At 41.1% G+C, this 26,601-nt stretch overlaps 1 protein-coding gene across 1 annotated transcript in view; it reads left to right on the forward strand.

Annotated features, from left to right (window-relative positions):
- The window catches only part of LOC134629771 (complement C3-like), a 64,067-nt gene that overhangs the window by 22,682 nt on the left and 14,784 nt on the right, over window positions 1–26,601 (forward strand). Inside the window, exons 16-28 of the mRNA XM_063477289.1 lie at window positions 8,605–8,734; window positions 8,977–9,045; window positions 16,799–16,996; window positions 17,091–17,205; window positions 17,312–17,400; window positions 17,499–17,638; window positions 18,013–18,225; window positions 20,258–20,321; window positions 20,424–20,513; window positions 20,685–20,891; window positions 21,037–21,112; window positions 21,253–21,412; window positions 21,560–21,655. Coding sequence (XP_063333359.1) covers window positions 8,605–8,734; window positions 8,977–9,045; window positions 16,799–16,996; window positions 17,091–17,205; window positions 17,312–17,400; window positions 17,499–17,638; window positions 18,013–18,225; window positions 20,258–20,321; window positions 20,424–20,513; window positions 20,685–20,891; window positions 21,037–21,112; window positions 21,253–21,412; window positions 21,560–21,655 — 1,647 coding nt within the window. The remainder of the gene's footprint in view (window positions 1–8,604; window positions 8,735–8,976; window positions 9,046–16,798; window positions 16,997–17,090; window positions 17,206–17,311; window positions 17,401–17,498; window positions 17,639–18,012; window positions 18,226–20,257; window positions 20,322–20,423; window positions 20,514–20,684; window positions 20,892–21,036; window positions 21,113–21,252; window positions 21,413–21,559; window positions 21,656–26,601) is intronic.

Genomic DNA, 26,601 nt, shown 5'->3' on the forward strand with positions numbered 1-26,601 from the left:
CTGACAGACTCTTTGATAAAAGACAGACTTGTGTGCGGGATTCCAGATTATAGTCTAAGGGACAGGCTACTGAGAGAGGAGAATCTTGACCTGGAAAAAGCATTAACACTGTGCAGAGCAGCTGAGACTGTGAAAGCACAAGCAAAAGAACTGTTTAGTGACAGCTGCAAAGTAGATGCTTTAAAAAAGAACACACACAGAGTCAATAAGAAGGCTGCTGCCTCTGAAATAAACCAGCAATCAAAGTCACCAGCAAACAGGGACAGAACAGAAAAGACTTGTGGTCGATGTAGCATGCAACATCCATATGTCCTGCATATGGCAAATTGTGAAAGTGACAAACAAAGACAAGGAGCACACACTAACATTCATTGTGGTGCCGAAGAATGTGCAGCCCATATTAAGTTTACATGCTTGTGAGAGTCTGAACCTAGTTAAAGTACTCATTGTGGAAACTCACAATGACATGGACTATGATGAGCTGATTAAAGAATATAGTGACATATTCCAGGGTCTTGGCTACCTTTCTGGAGAACACAAAATCAGAGTGGATGAAAGTGTGTCACCAGTCATTCATCCATGCCACAAAATACCATTTGCTCTACAAAAGCTGCTGAAAGCCGACTTGGACAGGATGGAAAACCTGGAAGTGATTGAAAAGATCAATGAACCAACTGCGTGGGTGAGTTCCCTTAGTATTGTTGCGAAAAAGAATGGAAAGCTCAGAGTTTGCATGGATCTTAGAGATCTGAACAGAGTGAAGAGAAGAAAGAAATAATGTCACAGTTTGCAAAAGTGAAGTACTTTAGCAAGCTAGATGCTTCATCAGGATTCTGGCAGCTGAAGCTAAATTTCAAAACTGTGCAAGTTCAACAGCCCATTTGGCAGGCACAGATTCTGGCGACTGCCATTCGGCATTGCTTCAGCAACTGAGGTGTATCATAAGACAATACACATTATCTATGAACATGAACTGACATTCATGGGAGACATCATGAGCAGTGAAGGCATCAGACCAGATCCTCAAAGAGTGTCAGCAATAGAAAATGTGCCAAGACCACAAAGCAAGAAAGATGTACAGAGGTTTAATTGCATGACAAACTACATGGGAAAATTCATACCCAATTTCTCTAAAAAAAAATGGCGCCACTGAGACAGCTGACTGAACAGAAAATTAAATGGGAGTGGAATCATGAACATGAATAAATGGTGTAACTGGAAAAAGCTGCTTACAAAAGAACCAGTTCTGAAGTTTTATGACCCAGCAAGACCTATTTAGATCTCATCAGATGCATTACAGAGTGGACTTGGAGCTGTTCTTATACAGAAGTATGGTGACTAGGAGATCCATGACACACACAAAGACAAGATATGCACAAACAGAAAAAGAACTGCTCAGCATAACATATGCCTGTGAAAAATTCCAACAGTTTGTGTCAGGGCAGGCAATCAGTGTCGAAACTGACCATAAACCACTAATAGCATTGTTCCAAAAGGTACTCAATGACTATCCACTGTGAATCCAAAGAATGATCATTCAACTGCAATGCTACACACTCAACGTGATGTACACCCCTGGTAAGCCGATGTACACAGCCGACACACTATCCAGAGCTGTTGATCTGAAAGAGCTGGCGAACACCAAGATGGATGATAATGTAAGAGTATATATGAGCATGATCACAAATGCGCTACCTGTTCCAGAAGGGAAAATGGAGCTCATAAGAATGGAGACAAGCAACGATGAAACTTTAGAAACACTGTGCAAAACCATCATAGATGGATGGCCCAGCTGTAAGCAAGACTACTCAGCTGTCTTTCAAGAATATTGGAACTGCAGAGCAGAGCTGTCAGTGGTGGATGATATCATTTTCAAGGCAAGCAAAATAGTCATCCCAAAGAGCCTGCAAATACAAATGCTCAAGAAGATACGTGCAGGGCGTCTTGGCCTTGAAAAATGCAAAAAGAGAGCGTGTGAAGTGATGTATTGGCCACGGATTAATCAGGATGTGACAAATGAGGTGTCAAACTATTCAACATGTCTGAGATATTAAGCAAGCAATCCTGCTGAGCCACGGACAATGGACCAGAATTTTCTAACATGAGGTTTGGACAGTTTGCCATGGAATGGGATTTTGTTCACACAACATCAAGCCCTCATTACCCACAATCTAATGTACTACTGGAAAAGTTAGTCCAAACAGTGAAGGGGCTGATGAGCAAGGCAAGAGACAGTGGTACTGACTTCTACCAAAGCCTGCTAGTATATCGCTTGAGTGTGGTGAGTCACGAGCACAGCTTCTCATGGGACGACGCCTGAGATCAAACCTGCCCATTCAGGATAACCTGCTTAAAACAAAGGAGGGAAACAGTGTGAAGAAGTTCAAGGAGCAACAAAAAGCAAAGAAGAAGTCCTATTATAATAGAGGAACCAGAATCTAACTGAACTGCATGCTGGGGATCAAGTGAGGTTTAAAGACAAAACGAACACATTGGCACGGAAAGCGAATTTTCTCAAGATTAGCCAAGGACATACATCAACAAAAATGGTGTTCTTCTGAGATGAAATCACCGAGATATTCTTAAGGGACCTGCAACAGTGGAGCAGAGGTTTGAGGCTGCTGAACAATCCCAACACACTTGAGACTCTAACACTTGAGGCACCCACCCATATGCAAGAACGAACACTCAGAAAATCTTCAAGAAATTTGAAGCCACCTGTGAGATTCATTGAACAGAATTAAATGTGTTTATATGTTGTTTGGGTGTTTGATGTTGATGCTGTTTATATGCCCAGACAGCAGGGGGCGTTCAGTGTTTGTGAGAGGCAAAAAACCACATGTAGCAGACTGTAAGACACTGTTCCTGTTTACATGTGATGAAGACTAGTTCGATAAAGAACTTTCTCTTTCAATGGTGTCAATGGTTACCATGTAATGGTGTCATCATTGAGAACCCATAACAATAAAAACAATACAAATGACACTTCTGATTTGATGGAGGAGAGGGAGAAGAGCAGGTGTCCAGGCTGTTCTGGAAGACAGTTCCGACTGGTAAGTGAAGTCAAGTGTTTGTGGTTACCTATGCTCAGTCATCTTCCATGGAAGGGACTTTTTCTTGTATGGGATCCATGACTTTTTCTTCTTTGGATATACAGGGCCTGGTTTTATTCATTAGAAACAAAAACATTCCCTTCTTCCCCTGTGGGGTGGTCTTTATCCTTCAAGTTTGGGTCCTCTACCACAGGCCTGGAAGCTTGAGGGTCCTGCACAGTATCTTTACTGTTCTTAACACTGATCTCTTCTAGACAGAGTTCTTGGGTGTTGTTTATGGGATCAGCTGGAGCCACTTGCCCACCTTAGTGGTCACTGCACTCATTGCTCCAATTCCTACTAGGACCACTGTTGCTTTCACCCTCCACATCTTCTTGAGCTCTTCTCTCTCATGTTCCTTTTTCCTGATGCTGCTTTCACTCGGTGTAGCTACATCCATCACTACATCAGTCTTCCTCTGCTTGTCCACCACTATCATGTCTGGTTGTTTAGCCATCACCAGTTTGTCTGCCTTTATCTGGAAGTCCGTCAGGACCTTAGCTTGGTCATTCTTAACCACCTTTGGGACTTCCAGGCCATACTGAGCACAGATGTTCCTGTATACTATGCAAGTCACCTGATGTACTCTTGGATTTTTCTTATTGCTTAATGTTGTATCCATATGTGAGGCACTTAGTTCTGGGCTTTCTTGTAGTCCAATCAGAAGAAACACTGGTTTGAGTGAGGAGTCAAGGAGGCCATTTATGTAAAAAGGGAAAGGCCATCTTTCTCTTTACTATCTTTCAATGCTGTGATTGCAGCCATCCCCCACTCTGTGAATGGTACTCTTGACCATACACATTGGCCAGTGGTTGTTGATCAGAGGCCTTTAGGAATCACCAGTTGAAACACTTTCTTGTGGTATGATTATTAATAGTTTTATAGTTTAATAGTTTAATTATTTATATAGCACATTTAATTACAACAGGAGTGTTGACCAAAGTGCTGTACAAGAATACAACATACATAATAAAATAACTGTACAAGAATACAACATACCTAATAAAATAACTAAGAGTATTGATAGCAAACACCAAATATGAATTAAAAAATAACTTTCATGCTGTATTAAAAGCCAGTAAATAAAAATGCGTTTTAAGATAAGATTTAAAAAGATTGACAGTGGGAGCCTGTCTGATGTATAGGGGTAAATTATTCCACAGCTTAGGCGCTACGACTGCAAATGCTCGATCGCCTCTATGAACCAGCCTCGACCTTGATACAGCAAAAGATCACTTGATCTAAGAGATCTAAGGGGGGTATAAGTCTGCAAGAGGTCAGACAAATACCCGGGAGGCTGTCCATTCAGGGCTTTGTAAGTCAACAATAAAATTTAAAAATTAATTCTGAAGTGGACAGGGAGCCAATGAAGAGAGGCAAGCACCGGGGAAATGTGTTCACATCTTTTAGTACGTGTCAGAAGACGAGCTGCAGCATTCTGGACCAACTGCAGCCTTGCCAGGTAGGTCTGGCTAACTCCAGCATATAAGGAGTTACAGTAGTCCAGCTGGGATATAATGAAAGCATGAATCGCCCGTTCAAAGTTTTTAAAAGATAAAAATGATCTCACCTTAGATAAAATCCTCAGTTTGTAGAAAGACCGCTGTACGACTGAGCTAATTTGTTTTTCAAAGATGAAATTGCTGTCAAATATAACCCCCAAATATATGGCATGCGATTTGACAAAAGGCTCAAGACTGTGCAGGTTAAAATTAGAGGTGCTGGGATAGCCGCTTGGTCCAAAAATTAACACTTTGGTTTTGTTCTCATTGAAGTTAAGGAAGTTAGAGGCTATCCAAGATTTAACTTCACCGAGACACTGAAGTAAGGGTTCTAGTGAGGCAGGACTGTTTCCCTTCAGTTGAAGATAGATCTGAGTATCATCGGCATATGAATGAAAACAAATGTTATATTTTCTAAAAATTAGACCTAGAGGCAGCATGTAAATGGAGAACAATATTGGCCCCAGTATAGATCCCTGGGGAACACCACAAGTAAGGGGAGCTGAGGAAGAGATAAAATCGCCAAAGCTCACAGAGAAGGTCCTGTCAGACAGGTATGACCTGAACCACTCTAATGGGGTGCCCTTTACGCCACAATGCTCCAACCGTGAGATTAAGATGCTGTGGTCAACAGTATTGAAGGCAGCGGTCAGATCTAAAAGCAGAAGCACAGCTGAGTCACCTGAGTCAGTGGCTAATAAAAGATCATTAAGAACTTTTATTAAAGCATTGGATGATCAAAAATGAACATGGACCCCCCTTTGTTTAGGAAACTGCAGTTAAGTGCAGCCAACTTGCCAAAAGAATACCCTATCTTAGAATGACAGAGTTTTATATGAAAAATGTGTATCCATCTGATTGGTCACTATGGGCGATGAGGAGCTGTGGTTTAGACTTAGCTCTCCGGTTGGTCTTCAGGCTGGTCCCAACCTCTCAACACTCCATCTCATCCAATCCTGGAGAACTGCATCTCAAAGAGGAAGGCTCCTACACTGCTACATGTGTGTCAGACGCTTTCTCTTTTCTCATATCTCTCGCCTTGTTGTTCCAGTGACCGTGAGAGCAATTCTGGCTGAGACTGGGTGCTGCTCTTATCTCACATGGTCCCTGTGACCCACCTTATCATAGAACTTAGTGTACCTTCACCTTGAAGATTCTACATTGTCATGATTTTTTTTAACTAAACACTGTCGAGACCTCTAAATATGATTTTATTCACTATATTACCTAACAAATCCCTCTTTTTAAACCTGTTAAGGTTTAAACCATTAGCTCAATCATTGTCTTCCTCTCACCTTTGTAAGGGACATCCACTGTGACCTAGAGTTTAAACCTTCAATAATACACAAACTATTGCCCTCAGAGTCTTTGCTCCTTCCCTTTATGACTCGCATACGACGTATGTTTAACCAGGACGTCTGCTCCAATCGGATAGACCTTAAAGGTCATTACCAACTGGACCAGCGTGCCATTCCAAGATTCGGGGAGCAGTGTCAGTAATAAAAACGAATCAGTGGGCTGCTGTCACAGTGCACGTATGGGCACCACAAATTAGCCCTTCAAGCTGACCTGTAGTCTGTATAACTTTCCTGTGTCTAGTATGCATTGCCTAAAAACTTACATTCCTTGTTTTGTTACCCCGATTTGTCTCTGCTGTGTTCCCAGCTATCTCCACTTCCTTAATCACCCTCCTATCTTTACATTGTCCCTATCTCTTTGTGCTTCGGCAGATCGTTTGTTATGTTCCTGTTCTGCGTCCTCTGATGCCCTCCCCTGTATCATTCCCAGTTTAGGTTCTCATTAGTTTCCATTTGTGTTTCAGACTTTTGCCTTTGTTTTTAACTACTGACTTTATCTACTGTTCTGATTTTATCTATTGTTCTGATTTTATCTACTGTTTTGATTTTTGATTTTAAATACTGTTTTGTTTGTTTGTTTGTTTGTTTGTTTGTTTGCTTGTCTTAATCAATTTTAAATCGTGCTTTTTATTTGTTTTTGTTTTTAATGTCTCTGTAAAGCACTTTGAATCACCTTGTTGTTGAATTGTGCTATATAAATAAACTTGCCTTGCCTTGCCTTGCCTTGCCTTTGTTTTGTACCAGTTCCTTCAGCTAAATAAAAGCACTTGCTTTCTGTTTGAATCTCTGTCTGCCTCCATGTTAGCATAATGCTCTTACCAAAATGGACCCAGCCGGTGCAGAGGTGTTCTCTGAAGAGAACAATTGTTGTGCATTTTACTACTCATTTGAACCTTAAGCACTTATTGTTTTGACTGTCCTACAGTAAGTGAAGCGGCACTGAGGTGTAGTGGTGAAGAAAATCTGTTTGTTAGGGGTGACTTTGAATTTACTGAAAATCCTTCTGGACAGAAACAACTCAGAAACACATGCTGCCTCTACAAATAGCTTTAAAATACCCTTAATGAAACAAGACACACATGACCTGTGTGGTGAAATTTTCACAGTATAAATGGATAATACACAAAGAGCAAAAACAAAGACAATGTTTTTGTAACACATCATTGTGTCACGGTTCTGGGTCATTTTGACCCAGCATTTTCAGTTTCTTATATTGTTATGTCTTCTTATGCTTTGTTGATTATCATTATAATTCTATGTTTCCGTTTATTCTGGTTTAGGGTTTTATTCTTAGGTTTCGTAGGTTTAGTTCAGTGTCAAGTCTGCGTTTTTGAATTGTTTCTTGTTTCCTGTTTTGCTTTAAAGGTCCATGTCTTATGTCAGTGTATTCAACTTTGCTTCCCCCCGTCTCGTCAGGCTCATCAGGTCCAGCTGTGTTCCCCACCTGTGTGTAATCTCCATGTGTTCTTCAGTGTGTATTTAAGTCATGTCAACTCCTTTACTGATCGCTGATCACGTGTATCACCTGTGTGTTCTCCCTGCTGTCAACTTTCATCTGCTTTCGCCCACCTTCCTTCGTGTTCAGGTTTGCTTTGTGCCTGCTTTTGTGTCCTCATTTATTTCATCCACACGGCTCACCCCGTTAGCTGTGACACATTGCAATACACTTAGTTGAACTTTATTTACAGTGAACAGGCCGATGTTTCAGTTTAGCTCCTGTCTTGACAGACAGCTTCAGCTCTCTCCAGGACCGTTCCAGCCCATCTGTTGTTGCACTCCCACTCGAGGCCCCGGGAGGTACTGAAAAGGGAAGGTGTGGTTAGCATGATGAATATCAGCTGTGCCAGCCATTATACTCTAGCCCTGTCCCCTGAACCCACTTCCACCTCTCCCTCTACAGCTGAACCACAAACCACACCCCATCACAGTTTTATCCCAAGCCAGGCTTTACAGATTTTATAGTTTTAAATATCAATATTATTTGGTTCAATGTTTTGTTTTTATTAAGAATGTTAAGGGTGATAGAGTTTATTGGGATCTGAACACTACACTTTTGTCAGACAATGGGTTTAAAACTGCTTTTAGATTTTGAGAGAATTTTAGATCAACAAAGTCAAAATTCAGTTCCTTGCAGCAGTGGTGGGATGTAGGGAAGCACCAGACACTGAACCTGTGCCTACAATATACTTATGTCTCCAAAGACTTGGCTAGGTTTGTTAAAGACCCAGAGGGATGTGGTGGAGCTGCAAGCTTAAGCAGCCTTCACTAGAGAACATGGACATATTGAGGTTCTCAAAAAACAAAAAGTCTGCTTTAGCTGACCTACAGGTTTCAGAATGTCACTCTGATTTATGCTTCTTTGCACTTTTCGTTGGAGAGGAGGATGATTCATTCATTCGTTCACTCTCCAAAGTGGTTGCTCTCCCCAGTAAAAACAACAGATTATCTCAAGGTGCTTTATTTTGCAAGGTAAAGACTCCACAATAATACAAAAAACAGAGAAAGCCCCAACAATCATATGAATCCCTATGAGCTAATGCTTTGGCGGCAGTGGGAAAGGACAACACCTATTTGATTTGGGATGTTTTGGATGTATCCAAGTCCTCCAAGTCCTACTGGTACAAAATGTGCATTTGTATTTCTAACCTGCAGCTGTGGGAGATAGTAGAGGAATCTGACACGGGCTGCACACCTGGTGGAGGAAAGGACAGTATGGGTGTCTTCTTTGATGCTGGGCTATTGTTTGAGACTAACGCTGGTTCTGGGACTGCATACAGGCAAGGTGACAATATTTCATTCAATAGAATACCCCACTCTTTTCTTATTGCTTAATGGGGTTACAAGTGTACCCAATAATGATGGTGTTTCTTAATCATCACAAATGTATCATTATTTGAAACATGTTGGAACATTCTACTTTTGAGAGTATTGCTGTTGATCAATTTTTAAATATCACTTTTTTAAAACTTTGTTTTGTCACAAAAATGTAGTTATGGTAGATCTCATCTGTGTTGCACTTTACAGAACTTAAATGCCACACTGTTAACAGGAAGAAACGCAATGCTGCTATAATGGATGTCAGAAGCAGCTTGTGTAAGTATCCCAGCCAATGTTCCCTCTAAGCTGCGTGTGTCACAGAATAGTAGGCAGAGGACTCACTCGCAGGATTCTGAAGTTTCGAGAGAAGGTGAAGGTTTATTCACAAAGTGACACCAAGTGAGAATATATACATATATACAGTGGAAAAGATAACATGGAGCTCCAGGAAGTGGGGGGGGGGGGGGGGTCCGAAGGGAAGGTCCAGACGACAGGGAAGACGGGCAGGGAGTCTAGAAAGCCTGTACACAGAGGAAAACAATGTCAGGAGGAAACTCTAGGAAATCACAAGAAACACTTTCATAGTCTAGGCTACACTGACGCTAGGTAGTGTGACGATCCAGCGAGGAAGCAACCTCTCTTGCCATCTTAAGTAGTCTGCCAGGATCAGTGTGAATGAGCCACAGGTGCGTGTTCAGGGCGGGTTCAGAGGCGGGGATGGGAGAGGTTAAGACAAAAAATACACACACAACGACCTCTCCAGATCTAGAGAACCATGACAGTACCCCCCCTTAACGGGAGCCTCCAGGCGACCCACCAGGCTTGTCCAGATGGGCGCGATGGAAATCCCGGACCATACCTGGGTGAAGGATAGCCGACCTAGGGACCCAAGAGCGTTCCTCCGGACCGTAGCCCTCCCAATCCACCAGATACTGAACTCCCCGCCCACGGCGCCACGAGTCCATGATGCGCGTAATAGAATACGCGGGCTGGCCATCAATGAGCCGGGCGGGTGGAGGGGGCCTGGAAGGAGGGCACAGAGGACTGGACAGGTGTGGTTTCAACTGAGACACATGGAACACATTGTGGATACGCATGCTACGTGGGAGCTGTAACCGGACCGAGACTGGGTTAACAACAGCCTCGACGGTAAAGGGTCCAATGAAGGTAGGTGCAACTTTCTTAGACTCAGTGCGGACAGGGACGAACCTCGTGGAGAGCCATACCTTCTGCCCAGGTGTGTAGGTGGGCGCGGGCGTCCTCCGACGGTCAGCTAGCTGTTGATTCCGTTCCTTGGTTCAAAGGAGGGCGGCACGGGTAGCTCGCCAGACTCGCCGACATCTGCGGAGGTGGTGCTGCACAGAAGGAACGAGATGCTCACCTTCCACAGATGGGAGAAGGGGCGGCTGATATCCAAGCGAGGCCTCGAAAGGCGACATTCCAGTGGCGGAGGAGGTGTGGCTGTTGTGAGCATACTCAATCCAGGCTAGATGCGAGCACCAGGTGTTTTGGTTTGTTGAGGCCACGCATCTCAGGGCTGTTTCCAGTTCCTGGTTCAGCCTCTCCGTCTACCCATTGGTTTGGGGATGGTTACCTGAAGAGAGACTGACCTGGGCACCAATGGATGAGCAGAATTCTTTCCATACCTTGGACGTGAACTGCGGCCCACGATCGGAGACGATGTCAGAGGGAATTCCATGAAGGCGAAACACGTGGTCGGTAAGCAGCTGGGCGGTCTCGAGGGCTGTGGGAAGCTTGGGTAATGCTACAAAATGTGCAGCTTTAGAGAAGCGATCAACAATAGACAGAATTACTGTGTTACCTGCCGAAGGTGGAAGTCCAGTAACAAAGTCGAGGGCAATGTGTGACCACGGTCGACCCGGGGTAGGGAGTGGACGAAGCAAGCCTGCAGGGGAAGTGTTTTGTGACTTATTTTGGGCGCAGGTAGTACAGGCTTTAACATATTCTCGGGCATCCTGGGCTAAAGATGGCCACCAGAAAGTGCGTTCCAGAAAGGCGATGGTGCGTTGGATTCCAGGGTGACATGAGAATCTTGCTGTGTGGGCCCATTGGAGCACCTGGGATCGCACGGATGAAGGGATGTAGAGCCGCCCCAGGGGTCCTGTCCCCGGATCAGGTTCGGTACGCTGGGCCTGCCGCACCATCGACTCAATCTCCCAAGTGAGGCCTCCTATGACACAGCCCGGAGGCAAGATCGACGCCACCTCCCGATCCCCCTCAGAGGATGAAAACTGATGTGATAAAGCATCTGGTTTGACATTTCGGGACCCGGGCCTGTAAGTAATGGAGAAATTGAAACGAGTGAAGAAAAGCGCCCACCTGGCTTGACGTGCGTTGAGGCGTTTTGCTGCCTGAAGGTAGGCGAGGTTCACACAATGAAAGGCTGTGCTGTCCCCTCCAGCCAGTGCCGCCACTCCTCCAGTGCCAGTTTGATGGCAAGTAGCTCCCTGTCGCCAACGTCGTAGTTTTGCTCTGCGGGTGAAAGCCGACGAGAGAAGTAAGCGCATGGATGGAGTTTACCTTCAGTCGTCTGAGAGAGGACGGCCCCCACGCCCGTATCTGAGGCATCCACCTCCACGATGAAGGGTTGGTTGAGATCAGGCTGGGAGAGGATGGGAGCGGAGGCAAAACGTTGTTTCAGATGATTGAACGCCTCCGTGGCCGCCTGTCCCCACTGGAACATAACCTTAGGGGAAGTGAGGTAAGTAAGAGGTGAGACAATTTTGCTGAAGTCACGGATGAAACGACGATAGAAATTTGCAAACCCTAAAAAACGTTGAAGCTGTTTGCGGTTTGGGGGTGTGGGCCACTCCAAAACCGCTTTGACCTTTCCAGGATCCGGTCTCAAGTTCCCCTGCTCAATTATGAATCCAAGGAAAGAAACAGTGGTTACATGAAACTCACACTTCTCTGCTTTGACAAAAAGGCGGTTTTGCAACAATCTTTGTAACACCAGTTTGACATGTCTTTCATGCTCCGACACTGACCTGGAGAAGATGAGTATATCGTCTAGATAGACGAAAACGAAGTGGTTGAGGAAGTCTCTGAGGACGTCGTTCACGAGAGCTTGGAAGACTGCCGGGGCATTTGTTAGTCTAAAAGGCATGACAAGATATTCAAAATGTCCCAGATGGGTGTTGAAGGCCGTCTTCCATTCATCCCCCTCCCTAATGCAAACCAAATGGTAAGCACTCCGGAGGTCAAGTTTACTGAATATTGTCATCCCGTGGAGAAGCTCAAACGCTGAGGTCAGCAGGGGCAGCGGGTATTTATTCCTGACAGTGATTGCATTCAAGCCTCGATAGTCAATGCACGGCCGGAGGGACTTGTCTTTCTTGTCCACGAAGAAAAATCCTGCTGCCAAGGGAGAGGTAGATGGCCGAATGATTCCTGCAGCCAGTGCGTCAGTAATGTACTCCTCCATGGCTTCTCTTTCTGGCTGAGACAGGCTATAGAGTCGGCTAGTAGGCAACGGAGCTACTGGAAACAAGTCGATGGAACAATCATAAGGCCGGTGTGGGGGAAGAGAACAAGCGCGATCCTTACTAAACACCTCCGCTAGTTCATGGTACACTGAAGGAACTGCTGTTAGGTCCGGAGGAACCTGCGGGGGTGACCTAGAGGAGCCGACGGATGGAATGGCGGATTTTAAGCATGTCATATGGCAACCCTCCCCCCATCTAGACACACAGCCAGCCTGCCAATCAATCAGTGGATTATGCTGCAACAGCCATGGATAGCCCAGAACCAGAGGCGTCAGCGGAGCCTTGAAAACAAACAGACTGATCACTTCAGTGTGATTTCCAGACAAACACAGGGTGACAGGTTCAGTAACATGGGTGACATCAGGCAAACGCTGTCCATTCAGAGATGAGGCTCGAAGAGCATGAGGCAGAGGTTCAAAAGTTAGGCCCAGTTTCTTAGCGACTGATGCATCAATAAAACTCTGTTCTGCCCCCGAGTCTATCAAAGCCTTGAGTGAGTGAGTGGTGGTGTGAGCGGTGAGCTTGGCTGGCCACAAAAGATGAGGAGGGGAATGTGAGATGTTTATTTCGCCCACCAGTACCCCCGTTTCTACTGGCGGGCACGCCCTTTTGCCCGTGCGGGGCAAACGGCGATGAAATGTCCGTGACGGCCGCAGTATAAACACTCACCGGCCATGAAACGGCGCTGCCTCTCCGTTGGCGTAAGCCGGGCGCGTCCGATCTGCATCGGCTCCGCCTCGCCGGGGCTCACGTCCATCGAGGCCGGCTGTTGTGATGAAGCAGTACTGCCGGCAACAATCCCAACACTGAGCGGAGCACTCTGGGAAACTGAGTGTCGCGTCCCGCGGCGCATTCGCAGGCGCTCGTCAACGTGAATGCACAGGGACATTAATGAGCTGAGAGATGATGGCAATTCCCTCGTCATGAGCTCATCCTTCAAATCCTCCGCAATATTGTTGAGCAGAACCTCCTTTACTGCCTCTTCTCTCCACCCGGTTTCTACAGCGAGAATGCGGAAGTCAATCGAGAAGTCAGCCATAGTACGTTTACCTTGTTTCAGATTTAGTAGACGCTGTGCAGCAGCAGAGGGCCCGCCGTCCCTTTCAAACACGCCTTTGAATTCAGTTAGGAACTCGGTGTAGAAGATATTCGGCAGGGTTTTCAATAGCGCCTGAGCCCACTGGAGCGCGCGGTCTCGTAGCAGCTGAACGAAGAAAGCAATTCGGGCATTGTCGCTGGCATACGTCCTGTGCTGCTGGCGGAAAAACAGGGAGACTTGGGCAAGAAAACCCGAACATTTCTCCAGCTCACCTGTAAACGGCTCGGGACTTGGCATCGTCCTCCCCGGGGCCTCTAGCCAGGCAGCGGGAGGGTCGGGGGGTGCAGCAGCGACCTGGGGACTCGGAGATGTGGAGGTATTTACATGTGGAGATGGATTTACGCTTGGAGAGGGCGGGCTTACCAGGGGTGTGCGCTGGGCGAGAGCCTGTGTAAGGGTGGAGAGCTCTTTATTAATATGGTGGAGCATCTTCTCGTGCCTCTCCAGCAGGGCTTCCTGAGTGAGGAGAGCCCGTTGAACAGGGTCAGAATCTGCTGAGTCCATAGTGGCTGGATCGTTCTGTCACAGAATAGTAGGCAGAGGACTCACTCGCAGGATTCTGAAGTTTCGAGAGAAGGTGAAGGTTTATTCACAAAGTGACACCAAGTGAGAATATATACATATATACAGTGGAAAAGATAACATGGAGCTCCAGGAAGTGGGGGGGGGGGGGGTCCGAAGGGAAGGTCCCAGACGGGGGTACACACACGCTCCTCTTCAACCTGATCCGTAACTCTCTCCAAATAGCTCACGCTCACTCACACACATCCACAGAAATCCAGACGACAGGGAAGACGGGCAGGGAGTCTAGAAAGCCTGTACACAGAGGAAAACAATGTCAGGAGGAAACTCTAGGAAATCACAAGAAACACTTTCATAGTCTAGGCTACACTGACGCTAGGTAGTGTGACGATCCAGCGAGGAAGCAACCTCTCTTGCCATCTTAAGTAGTCTGCCAGGATCAGTGTGAATGAGCCACAGGTGCGTGTTCAGGGCGGGTTCAGAGGCGGGGATGGGAGAGGTTAAGACAAAAAATACACACACAACGACCTCTCCAGATCTAGAGAACCATGACAGCGTGTGTGCACAATTGCGCACTGCTGGCACGGTCTCTGCTCACAGAAAATCTGTGTTGCGCACAAAAAAATCTAACTTGAATTGAAATTAAAATTAAAACTTTAACAATTCTGTTTTGCAGTGTTAGTCAGTATGTGACTGGCTGCTCCCGTATGGGATTAGAACGATGCCACTTTATCCCATAGTCCAGCCAATAATGCGATTTACATTCATATATACGCAGCTAATCAACGTCCTTGACAGGCCTTGACAGCGTCCTTATGTGCTGACACTGGTGTTTTAGCTAGCAAAGCGGCGTGGCTGATGTGGAGTGAAGCCACGTTAATGACAATGTGTACAACCATTGGAGATGTGAGCAGGACAGACGGAACAATTGATGGAAAAAGTGTGGACTTTATACCAGTTTTTAAATTGTGTTGATATGCCACATAAAACCAGAGTTATGATAAAAATATATGCAATGTGTGGTTTTCTTCCTTCGTTGTTTATATTTACTGCAGGAAGAAACGGTAAAAATGGTGTTTTATAAGGAAAACGCTGGAAAGCGCTCTCCGCCTGTGAGCAAAAACAAAACCAAAAAAACCCACCCTTTCCTATTCTTTGAAAAAAAGTACCATGTCCACCAATCAAAAAATGATATGGCAACATGGCATTTAGATGTTTAGGAAAGGGGGAAGTTTTAGGTGCAAATCTGGTGTAGTTAGTGTTTGGTGTAGTCAATAGTTTTGTTGTGTGTGTCAGAACAATGAGGCGACTGCTAAATGTTACAGGTGTTACAGGAGTGATACATCTCCTGTTGTCAGGCCTGCAGGTATCAGGCTGTTGTTCTCCTTTATCTCATAGTCAAATTACTTTTTGGAGTGGCACAAATAATTTGTGTGGCATCAAATTTGATGCAGAACACCTGATTGTTCTGTAAATAGTTTGAAATGTTTATTTAAGAAAACGCCTTGGCTGCATTTTTAGGTAAACAGCTGCAAAAAACTTTGTTTGTGTCCGAAAGTCTCCTTATATTTCAATCGCATCACTATAAGTGCAATGTTAATTTCTGCCGATAAGTTCCACTTTGTTCTTACTGTTTGCTGCGGTGATGGCGTCACATGCTTTTACGACGGTCCTGCCGTATCACGAGTCCGAGGAGCACTAGGCATGTTCTTCTCCATGAGTGCGGGGGAATAGCGATCTCCAGCCGTGTGCGTTCCTGCGCAAATGCGAGTCAAAATCCCTCCAGTTCTACGAGTCCATTTCCACTTATAGCACGGGTTGTACTTTGACGTTAATTACAGGGGGTTTATGCTAGGAGATTTATCGAGATTGGTAGAGGCATGTGACTTACCACCATAGCATTTGTTGCGGGTTGGATCTGTGCACCGCAGTTGGGTTATTTAGCCACTAGAGGGCACTGAAGACCATGTAATTGCTGACCTTTCCTAATTTGGGGGCATTAGGTCTTTTCTGTTGCCTGAGATATGCAGATATTCTTGTTTCCTGCCTGTTCAAATGGGATTGTGGGACTTTCTTATGTCAGAGCATTCAGCTGATTATTTATGTAACAGTTCATTATATTGGCGTGATGTTGGGAAGTGATGATTGTTATATTTACATGTGATAATTGTTTCTCCTTGTTTCTTGTTATTCAGAACCACACACCTGTCCGCCCCTCCCACACTTGTTAAGTATGCCTACTGCTGTACTGTTGAGCTGCTGTTAACTTTCATTAAAGTATATCCGGACCTCACTCTCTGTGCCCCACTCTCTGACCAGAGTTTAAGTCCTGAGGGAGCTATCATCCCAGCATCCCAGAGATAACTCTCTAACAGTTTACATAACTCAGTTACTTTTTTGAAGAAGTAACTATATAATTAATTGCCCAACATTGGTCATTATATACTGTATTTTGCAGACAGAGTTACAGGACTCTCTCCCAGACCACAGACTCATACTCATAATAGAAGTCAGAGCTTTATTCAAAAAAAAGAAGAAGAAGAAAGTTGTTTTCAAAATTGGAGTTCAAGTTATTTTTACTTCCAATAGTGTTAACAACTTAACATACTACACAGGTCATGAACAAGATTTTTTTTAAATTTTCATTGTAAGTGGGCTAAAGCAGTTAATTAAAAGGACACTCAGGGAGTTTGTGTGTTCGCTCAGACACATGAAAAATTAGAGGGAACATTGATCCCAGCCCTACACAAATAACCACACATTAATTCATAATTTCACTCATGCCGCTGATTTTACCTTTGACAGGCTATGCATTTATTATTTATTTATTTTATGTTTTTGACTTCTGTTTGCAGTGAATCACAGTTCTTATACTTTCTTCCACAACCTTCTCTCTTTTCAGTAAAAAATTATACAGACCCAGTAGAATCTGAGTGTTGTCTGGATGGCATGAAGGAAACCCCCCTTTCATACACCTGTGAGGTCCGCAGCGAGTACATTGTTGATGGTCAAGGCTGCCGTGATGCTTTCCTGCGCTGCTGCAAGGCAGTGGAAACCCTTCGAGCAGAGAAGAGGGAGGGAGACATCAAACTGGCTCCCAGTAAGAGATGGAAACAAAATTGGAGGTGTTTATCTATAGTCATACTATTTGTCATAAAATTCACAAAATGATATCATTTTTAATCAAAATCCAGGTGAAGGAGAAGACAACAGTTTCTTTGACAGGAATGAAACTCGCACCAAGTTCCCAGAAAGTTGGCTGTGGTCAGATATCCAACTGCCTTCTTGCCCTAGAAACACACCTAACTGGTGAGTCATTGTAACGCACAAATAGATACAAATGAAGTGGTTAATTAATTATCACAGTTACATCTTAAGCTATCCCTCAGACTGTTAACACTTTTCTGTGTTTCAGTGACACCACATCATTTGTGAAAAGTGTTCCTTTGCAAGATTCAATCACAACCTGGCAGTTCACCGGCATCAGTCTGTCAAGAACTCACGGTGAGGACTTGGTGACAAAAATATGGATTTTTTTTTTCGGTCTTCCCTTCACTTTACTTTTTTTCAGGTTTCATTGTTTTCTACACATTTTCTTTAAGGAATCTGTGTGGGTGATCCATTTGAGGTCGTTGTCAAGAAGGATTTCTTCATTGATCTCAGGCTGCCTTATTCTGCTGTCCGTGGACAGCAGATAGAAATTAAAGCAATCCTCCACAACTACAGCCCTGATCGAATCACTGTAAGTACAGAACCACAGTAATTACTGGACTGAAACACAGTGACGTTCATACGTGTCATCTTGTGCATTTTCTTATTTGCTTTTTTGTGTTCTGTCCTTAAAAACCTTTTCATTTGCTGGGATCATTATATTTCCTCAAATAAGGTTGGATTTTTATATTTGGGTTATCATCAACTAAAACTGAAGAGCACAATCCGTTTTTCATGTTGAGTCTATTACCTTAGTTTTCTATAAATAAGCGATAACTGAAATAACAAAAGTAAAAGGAATGCTTAACAAATCATCAGCATCTGAGAACTTCATAGGATCAATATGTCCTTAAAATTTGAATTTGTCTTGGTCTCTTTTCCATCTCTGTTGTTGTTTTTTTAAAGGTACACGTCAATTTGACTGAGGAGGAGCATGTGTGCAGTTCGGCTTCTAAACGTGGTAGGTATCGCCAGGAGGTCACTGTTGGGCCCGAGACCACACGATCTGTCCCCTTTGTCATTATTCCCATGAAGGAGGGAGAACGGCGCATTGAGGTTAAAGCAGCTGTTAAGGGTTCATATCTCAATGATGGAGTCATGAAGATGCTGCGGGTGGTGGTAAGAGAACCAATGTTTGCTATTAGTCACAAAATATGTTCGTTATCAATTCCCTATTAATAAAACCAATATATTTTTTGTTATATGAATGTGAACAGGTCTCCCAAAACTGTTAAAATAATAATTTTAAGGTTATTGTTTGTTGACGTTTAGGCACAAAACAGAGACAGACAAAAACTATAATGGGAATGGGCTCAATCCCAGACCAAACATCAGACTGATAATTTTGTAGGTTAACCTTCTGTGTTGATTAGTGCTTTCACTACATCATTATCAGTGCCAAAAGAATATCACTGCAATGATTATAGTGATATTTTGTGAAGAAATTATCAAACATAAAAACAATAGTGGTATTGGTCAAAAACTTTTAATTTTTTGTGTCCATTTTGGAAAATAAATTTATTTCAAATATGAGTATGGGGAAATGGAGAGCTTGCTAAAGTGTCAAAACAGAGGCAAAATAAAAATTACGCTTTTAGCTATATATGATTTCTAAATATAATGGATATCATCACTCCTGGTGTATGATCCGAATTTGTCCCACTATGTCCATTTGGGAAATTTTTTTTTTTCCAATTTACAAATGCAGCAACTGGAGACTATTTGAGACAATAGATATACAAGCATGCTAAGGCATAGTTGCATCCTCCTCTGAAGCCTTCTAAAGTTCATAAAATGGCAGGTCCAAATTACTGTGGTTTTGAAAAGGGTTTTGGCTTTATACCAATATCGATGATGGCTGTTATAGTTATTCTGTGCATTTGGGTTGTAAACACCCATAACTTTGTTATTATAATTGCATTCTGTTAATGGTGTTTATGTAGCCGGTCTGGCCTTAAACTCTGATTGCCGTTAGTTCTCTGCGTTGTGTTGTGCGAATGACCAGAGGAGTCAGCTCTCACTTTGCCAGCTGGGGCGGATTTATTCTCCCAGAACTGTTTAAAATAAAAATAAAACAGTACAGCGACTTCACTTTACTGGACTTCTACATGAACACCTCTCCTCAGCGGGACCTCTAGGCGACTGAAGTGCAACATCACAACAAATCTACTTAACAAATAATACTGCTAAAATGTATTTATAATCATATATAACAAATGAAAATGGACTGCATCGTGACCATATAGTGACAATTACCTCATCAACAAAATTATACTTTAGGGAGACTTTATTTACCAGTGGCAATTTTACATATTTTTTTAAGTTACATATATCTAACAGTTAGTTGAAACAGTGAACATGAATCACAAACAAACAAAGATATAACCAGTACAGATGACACAAAAGTAAAAGAGGGAGCTCACATACCTGTTTAAAATAAAAATAAAACAGTACAGCGACTTCACTTTACTGGACTTCTACATGAACACCTTCAAGGGAGAGAGAAGGATAGCGGACCACATGAGAAGTCACCTGCATGCTCCTGTGCTCTCATCTGAGAATGGTTAACTAGCATGGTACAATAAAGTGCTGTACTCGACAGAGAAACAGTAATTCACACTAAAACATCGAACAGAACTGTGAGACAAAATGCACAAAGGGAACGAGCAGTGTTTGAATTACTTTTAGTTACTTTAACTGTGTTTATTCACTCTGTAACTGAGAACACTAGCGTACGCTCACCTCTCCTCAGCGGGACCTCTAGGCGACTGAGGAAAAAAGCGCGCACCTACACGAAGTGACTTCGTGGGAAGTCAAAGGTCACACAATCAAAATAAAAGCTCCCAAAATATAAATACAGAAAATAAACATATATAAATAAACACATATACATAACCAATACTGACAAAGCAAAAGAACACTGCAGGATGGATCTTTGGTGAAATATAAATTATTTTTTAATGCACCCGTTACATTTACTCATTTGATTGTAGCCCCTTACTCTGCAGCTGTCTGGTTCACATTGCATAATTTTATAGTGACCATCTGATATCAGGGTAACCTTCCATACAAAAGACATGCAAACTGGGCTCATGGATTGTATGAAACTGTTTAAAATAATAATAACTTCTAATGTTTGTTTATTTTCCAGCATGAGGGCGTACTGGTTAAAAATCTACAGATCATAACTTTAGATCCTGCTAAGAAAGGAGAAAGTGAGTTTATCCAACAAAAAGCTACATTATAATTATTAAATTACACCCTGATTTTTCACTTCATAACTGATCTCCCAACATTAACATTTTTTTTCTCTTTAGATGGTGTACAGATTGAAGTTATCAGCAGTGGTATCCCTAGGAACATTTTGGTTCCAAACACACCTACTAGCACACAGATCTCTGTGACAGGTGAGAAATATTTAATATTTGGACCATGTATGTGATTCAGTGCCTATACCACCCTAAACCATTGATGTACATTATTGTTGTCATCGGGAACTGACTGCCTTAATGATTGTTGTGAACTTTTACATGTTTGTTTAGCTCATTGTTAAATCATTTTTATGTGTATGCATGTAGGGAGAGAACAAGTATCTCAGCTGAGGGAAAATGCTATTGGTGGCAGCTCAATGGGTACTCTAATCATACAACCCTCAGGCTCTGGAGAGTCAAACATAATCTTAATGACCCTGCCTGTTATTGCAACCTTGTATTTGGACAAAACCAACCAGTGGGAAACTGTTGGCTTTGAGAAACGTAACAAAGCCCTCCAACATATAAAAACCGGTAGGCTCTCACAGAAGTACATAAATTCTTTCCATAAACACACAGAGCTCCTCAAAATTGCTTCAAATAGATAAGAGTCAGAGACAAGTTGAATAGCAGTAATTAAAAAGATTGTTTTATTTGTTTGTTTGATTGTTTTGTCAAGGTTACACAAATGAGTTGACCTTTCGTAAAAATGATGGATCGTTTGCTGCATTTGTTGCTCGCCCAGCTAGCACCTGGTGAGGCACCCACAAACATCTGTGAATTCATACACAATATTTTGCACGTGCTGCTTGAATTTCTGATTTTTTACTGGCAATATATTTTATGGGCAAATAAATGAAACTAAGCTAGTGAACCCCTGCTTCCTCTCTATAAGGCTGACTGCCTATGTTGCCAAGGTGTTTGCAATGGCACATCATCTGGTTGAAATACAAGATCATGTGATCTGTGATGCTGTCAAGTATCTTATTCTCAAAGGACAACAACCTGATGGTGTTTTCAAAGAATTTGCACCTGTATTGCAGGGAACAATGACAGTGAGTGCACTGATTTCATTAACACCAGTTCTTCTGTACTTTGAAAACTAAATAAGAAACGAATTATACAACTGTCTATCATCTTTCATAAATATTATAAACTGTTCTGTTGATAGAAAAAAAAACATGTTTGTGCTTCATCTATAGGGTGATGTAGCTGGCTCAGATTCAGATGCCTCTATGACAGCCTTCTGCCTCATTGCAATGCAGGAGTCACGCTCAATATGTTCTGGTACAGTCACTGTGAGTATCTCACCTGCATGCAGTTATTGCTCTTTTTACTCCACAGTTGTATTATGGTGTAGAGCTAGTTAGTCTTTCTAGAGTATCAAGAGTCTTACACTGGGAAATCTAGAATCCTTAATAACTTGACTTCATCATTTAACTATATTTTCAGTCAGTAGGTTAGGATTTTTTAAATTTTCTATTTCTCTTGTTCCTGCTCCTAGAATACAAGTATCAAATAAAATGAGGAATCTACACTATTTTTAGTAAAGTTCATTAAACCTCCACAATAAATAGCTGAAATGATACGTTAATGTAAGTTACAGCCTGGAAATATTGCACAGTGATATAAGACAATACACATTATTTTCAGGTGCTATTATCTACATTAAAGGCTTTTTTGAGGAATACCTATTTCAGTCGTCATAGTAACAGCTGGTTACTCCTTTAGGCAGAAGGCTAGTTATCAGGGATGTTATCAACTGTGGTAGGGGTTTTCTCAAACATTTCTGTGCAAATAGTGTTGCGAAGTGAAATTTATTTCGGTCAACAACAACACAGATTATCATTTTACATAAAAGTACTCAATCATACAGTAACCGAAAAAGGAATAGGCTGAAGCCTTGTGGCTTATAATTATCCTATCCTTTACCCCATAGGAATAATCAAATCCTTAACCAAGAAAATAAATAGCATTGATAAATAAGTTATTTATCAGCTTGAAAAGAAATCAATGATAAATCAAGAAATTAAATCAACACAAAGTTATTCATCAAACCAAATTTCTGTAACCTTGTATGATACAAATTTTTAAATTCTTCCTGAAAAATGACAAAGAAAAACACCTCTTCAGTTCATCATTAAGTCCATTCCATAATTTCACTCCCAAAACTGACACACATCTATACTTAACATTGGTTCTCACTTTAGGTATTTCAAACACATAAGACCCCCTCAAATCATATTTTCCATCTCTTAGTTTAAACATACTTAAAATACAAATTGGAACATTCTTTTTCATCACTCGATATATAATTTCTAAAGTTTTAGAATATATAATGTCCATGAATTTTAACATAGATGATCCTACAAAAAACTGGTTGGTGGACTCCCTATATCCAACTTTATTTATTATTCAAATGGCTCTTTTTTGCAATTTAAAAATTGAATCCAAATATGTTTTGTATGTTTTCCCCCAAATTTCCGCACAATAAGTCATATAAGGCAAACAAAGGGAAGTATACAATAAATAAAGGCAGTTCTTATTCAAAGAATCTCTTGTTCTATAAAGAATAGAAATAGACTTGGATAATTTCCATTTCACATGTTCTACGTGGGGCTTTCAACAAAGTTTATCATCAATAATTACTCCTAAAAATTTTGTCTCATATACTCTTTCAATTTCAACATTATTTAAATTCAATTTTACTTTAATATTACTTTTACTACCTCCAAATAACATAAATTTTGTTTTACTTTCATTCAATGATAGTTTATTAAATACAAACCATCTATTTAACTTCATGAGTTCTGTTTTCACTGTTTTCAGTAATTTCTTTATGTCCTTTCCAGAGCAAAATAAGTTTGTATCATCAGCAAACATCACATATTTTAAAGTATCACTGGCTGTACAAATATCATCTATATAAAGTAAAAATAACAGGTCCCAAAACAGATCCTTGCGGAACTCCACAAGTTACTTTTCTAAGTTTAGATTTTATGTTATTAATACTCACATATTGGAACCTATTATTCAAATAACTATTTAACCAAGATTGTACAACACCTCTTAAACCACACCTTTCACACTTCTGCAAAAGTAAAGAATGATCTTTCATATCGAAGGCTTTACGTAAATCAATGAACACACCTATTCCAAACTGTTTTTCATCCACAGCCGTTGCAATATTTTCAATAAATTCCATCTCAGCTAGAGATGTTGAACGATTTCTTCTGAACCCATACTGATGATCATTCAATAAATCATATTTATCAATAAAAGAATCTAGTTTGTTTGCAAATAGTTTTTCAAGAATCTTCGAAAATTGAGGGAGTAAAGATACCGGTCTATAATTTGACTGTATAATTTGACTGTTTATCACCAGTTTTATATAATGGGATCACTTTGGCAATTTTCATTTTATCTGGAAAAATTCCAGTTTGAAATGATTTGTTACAAATAAATGTTAACGGCTGAAGGACACTATAAAGAACTTCTTAAATTAGCGACATGTCAAGGTCGTCACAATCCATGGATTTTTTACTCTTGAATTTACTCACCACTTCTACAATGTCACTCTCACAGACTCCACCAAGAAACATTGAGTTACATTTACAAGAAGTAGAATCTACTTTATCATCATTTCCTCCTGGTACAGAAATCTCTTTTGCCAAGTTGGGACCTACATTAACAAAGTAATCATTAAATTCATTAACTATGCTCTCAGTATTCTCAATCACTACATTACCTCTTTTTACAATACGTGTTGGAGAACATATATTATTTTGATTTTTTATGATCCTATCTAGTACACTCCAGGTAGCCTTAATATTATTTTTGTTTTTGAAGCAGCTGTTCAAAATATCTTTTCTTTTCATATCGCATAATAGATGTTAATTTGTTTCGATATTTCTTATATTTGCCTTCATATTTCTTTGTTCTACGTGTCAAAAAATCTTGTATAACCTATTTTTACTTTTACAGGCTCTTTCCAGACCTTGTGTAAACCATGGTTTTTTCTTTTTATAATTTCCAGAAAACTTTTTAATTGGACAATGGCTGTCATAGATTGACAAAAATATATCTAAAAATGCATTATATGCATCATTAGTGTCTTCCACATAAACATTTTGCCAGTCATAATTTTCTAAGTCTCTTTTAAAAGCTGCAATTTGTTCTGGTGTTTTTATTCTACCACTGTAATCAATCTGCTTTTCCACTTGAAAATGAAGTTGATCGTTCATTTCAAGCACTGAAAAGACAGGCAAGTGATCACTTCTGTTACTAACAGTCCACTATGTATCTTGCCATCTATCTTATTAACATAAATATTGTCGATCAAAGTGGCTCTATCCATCATTATTCTGCTCGACTTTAGAATCAACGGATGGAACCCAAAACTAAACATTGTATCAATAAATTCTGAAGTCATATTATGGTTGTTTGCCTTCAAAAGATCAATGTTAAAATCACCACAAAAAAGTCACCTTTTCTTTGTGTTTTTCTAATATTACAGAAATTTCTTTGGTAAACTGATCTATACAGGATGCATGTGTACGATAAATGCAGCTAACTAATATATTTTTAGATCTTTCAACCTGAATTTCAGTGGTTAAACATTCCATCAAGTTATCAATCACAGCAGTCATATTGTTAACAACTTTACATTTAAGATACGAAATAACAAACATAGCAACACCTTCTAATTCTATTCTTCCTATTTTGCCAAAACATTTCATAGCCCTCTAGTCCATCCTGCAGTTCTCTGTCATCATTCAACCATGTTTCTGAAATTGCTACCACTGCAAACTTATTTTGGAATTGATCAAGATACTCTTTGATTTTAGAAAAATTACTGTAAAGACTCTGCCTGTTAAAGTGGATTAATGAAAAACCTTTTATCTTGGGATCCAACTCTTCCCAACTATAATATTCACATGTCATATCAACATTCTGATAGAGGTGGATATCTGGATCAATACTATTATCCAACTCATAAAATTTATAATCATGAGATCCAAAATATTCCATTTTTTTCTTTCTTTTTTTTTTGTTCACACATTTACATGCATAGTTATTTTTCCTCACACTTATCAGATATTGTTCATATCACAGTCACCAACACAAGTATTTCTTTTCTACACTAAACTCTATTTCTTTTGTTTAAATCTCTCAAGATCTGCAATGTCTCTGACAACAATTACTTTAGCTTGTTCTGTTGTCCCATTAAGTCTTATGAATACCTTGCAGTTCCTCGTCCAGGTGTCTTGGATGTGCCTTTCCGTCTTCAATAGTCTTGCCTGTTGTGCAGTTTCAGCATTTCTCTTGGTGAGATGCTCATTCACTTATACGCCGGTTCCCTTTAACTTTTTTCCCATCTTTAACAGTTCAACTTTATATTTCCTGTTCACAAATCGTAGTATGATAGTTGGCATCATGGTAGGTTTTTGTGGAATAGTATGACATGCAGCTATGTTTTTGCTATCCAAAACAATATCTTTGTCTTTGAAAAACTGAATAACTTGCTGCTCAAGCAAATCATTTTCAGCTCTTGGTGCATCTTCCACCTCCTTGTCACCTGCTGTACTCCGTGCATAGGTGTAGTGATTTGTCTTCAGTCCAGAAATCATCACATCTTCCATTCTTGTATACTGCTTCAAATCTTCAACTCTTTTTTCCAGCTCTTCAATCTTCTTATCTTTTTCCTTAATCACAATCTTCAGTTGTTTTACTTCTTCAATTAAGTCCAGTAGTCCTGCTTGCTGTTTCACCACCTTACTCAATTCCTCTGACATGAAGTTAAGAGACTTCTTAACTTCTTCAATATCTTCTGATAGCCTCTTAGTTGTCATGTTTTTTGATCACCAATTTAAATTCTTAGAAGACAAGATGAATTCCAGGCTCCAGGTAATCCAGTAGGCCAGGTGTTACTTGTAGAGCACATGTGATGAAAAAAAGGACTCCAAACTTCAAAATTTGTGGAAATACTCACACAAAATGAAGCATAAGTTCTTTGTGAAGGTAAGAGTCTTAATCAATCTTTTGGATGTTAAGTTCTTTTCATGATGTTTGTTGGATTTCTAAGAGTGACAAACACAGTTTTCCCAATCAGCAGCCATCTTGGATTGAATTCCCCAAATAATTGTTATTTCAGAGTATCTCACATAAGCAAAAGGTAACACTTTGTATTGCATTTGAATGCAAGAATTAAACCACAGATCAGCAAAAAAAAGGAACAATTTAA

Source organism: Pelmatolapia mariae, linkage group LG6, assembly GCF_036321145.2.
Source record: "Pelmatolapia mariae isolate MD_Pm_ZW linkage group LG6, Pm_UMD_F_2, whole genome shotgun sequence".
Lineage (NCBI taxonomy): Eukaryota > Metazoa > Chordata > Actinopteri > Cichliformes > Cichlidae > Pelmatolapia > Pelmatolapia mariae.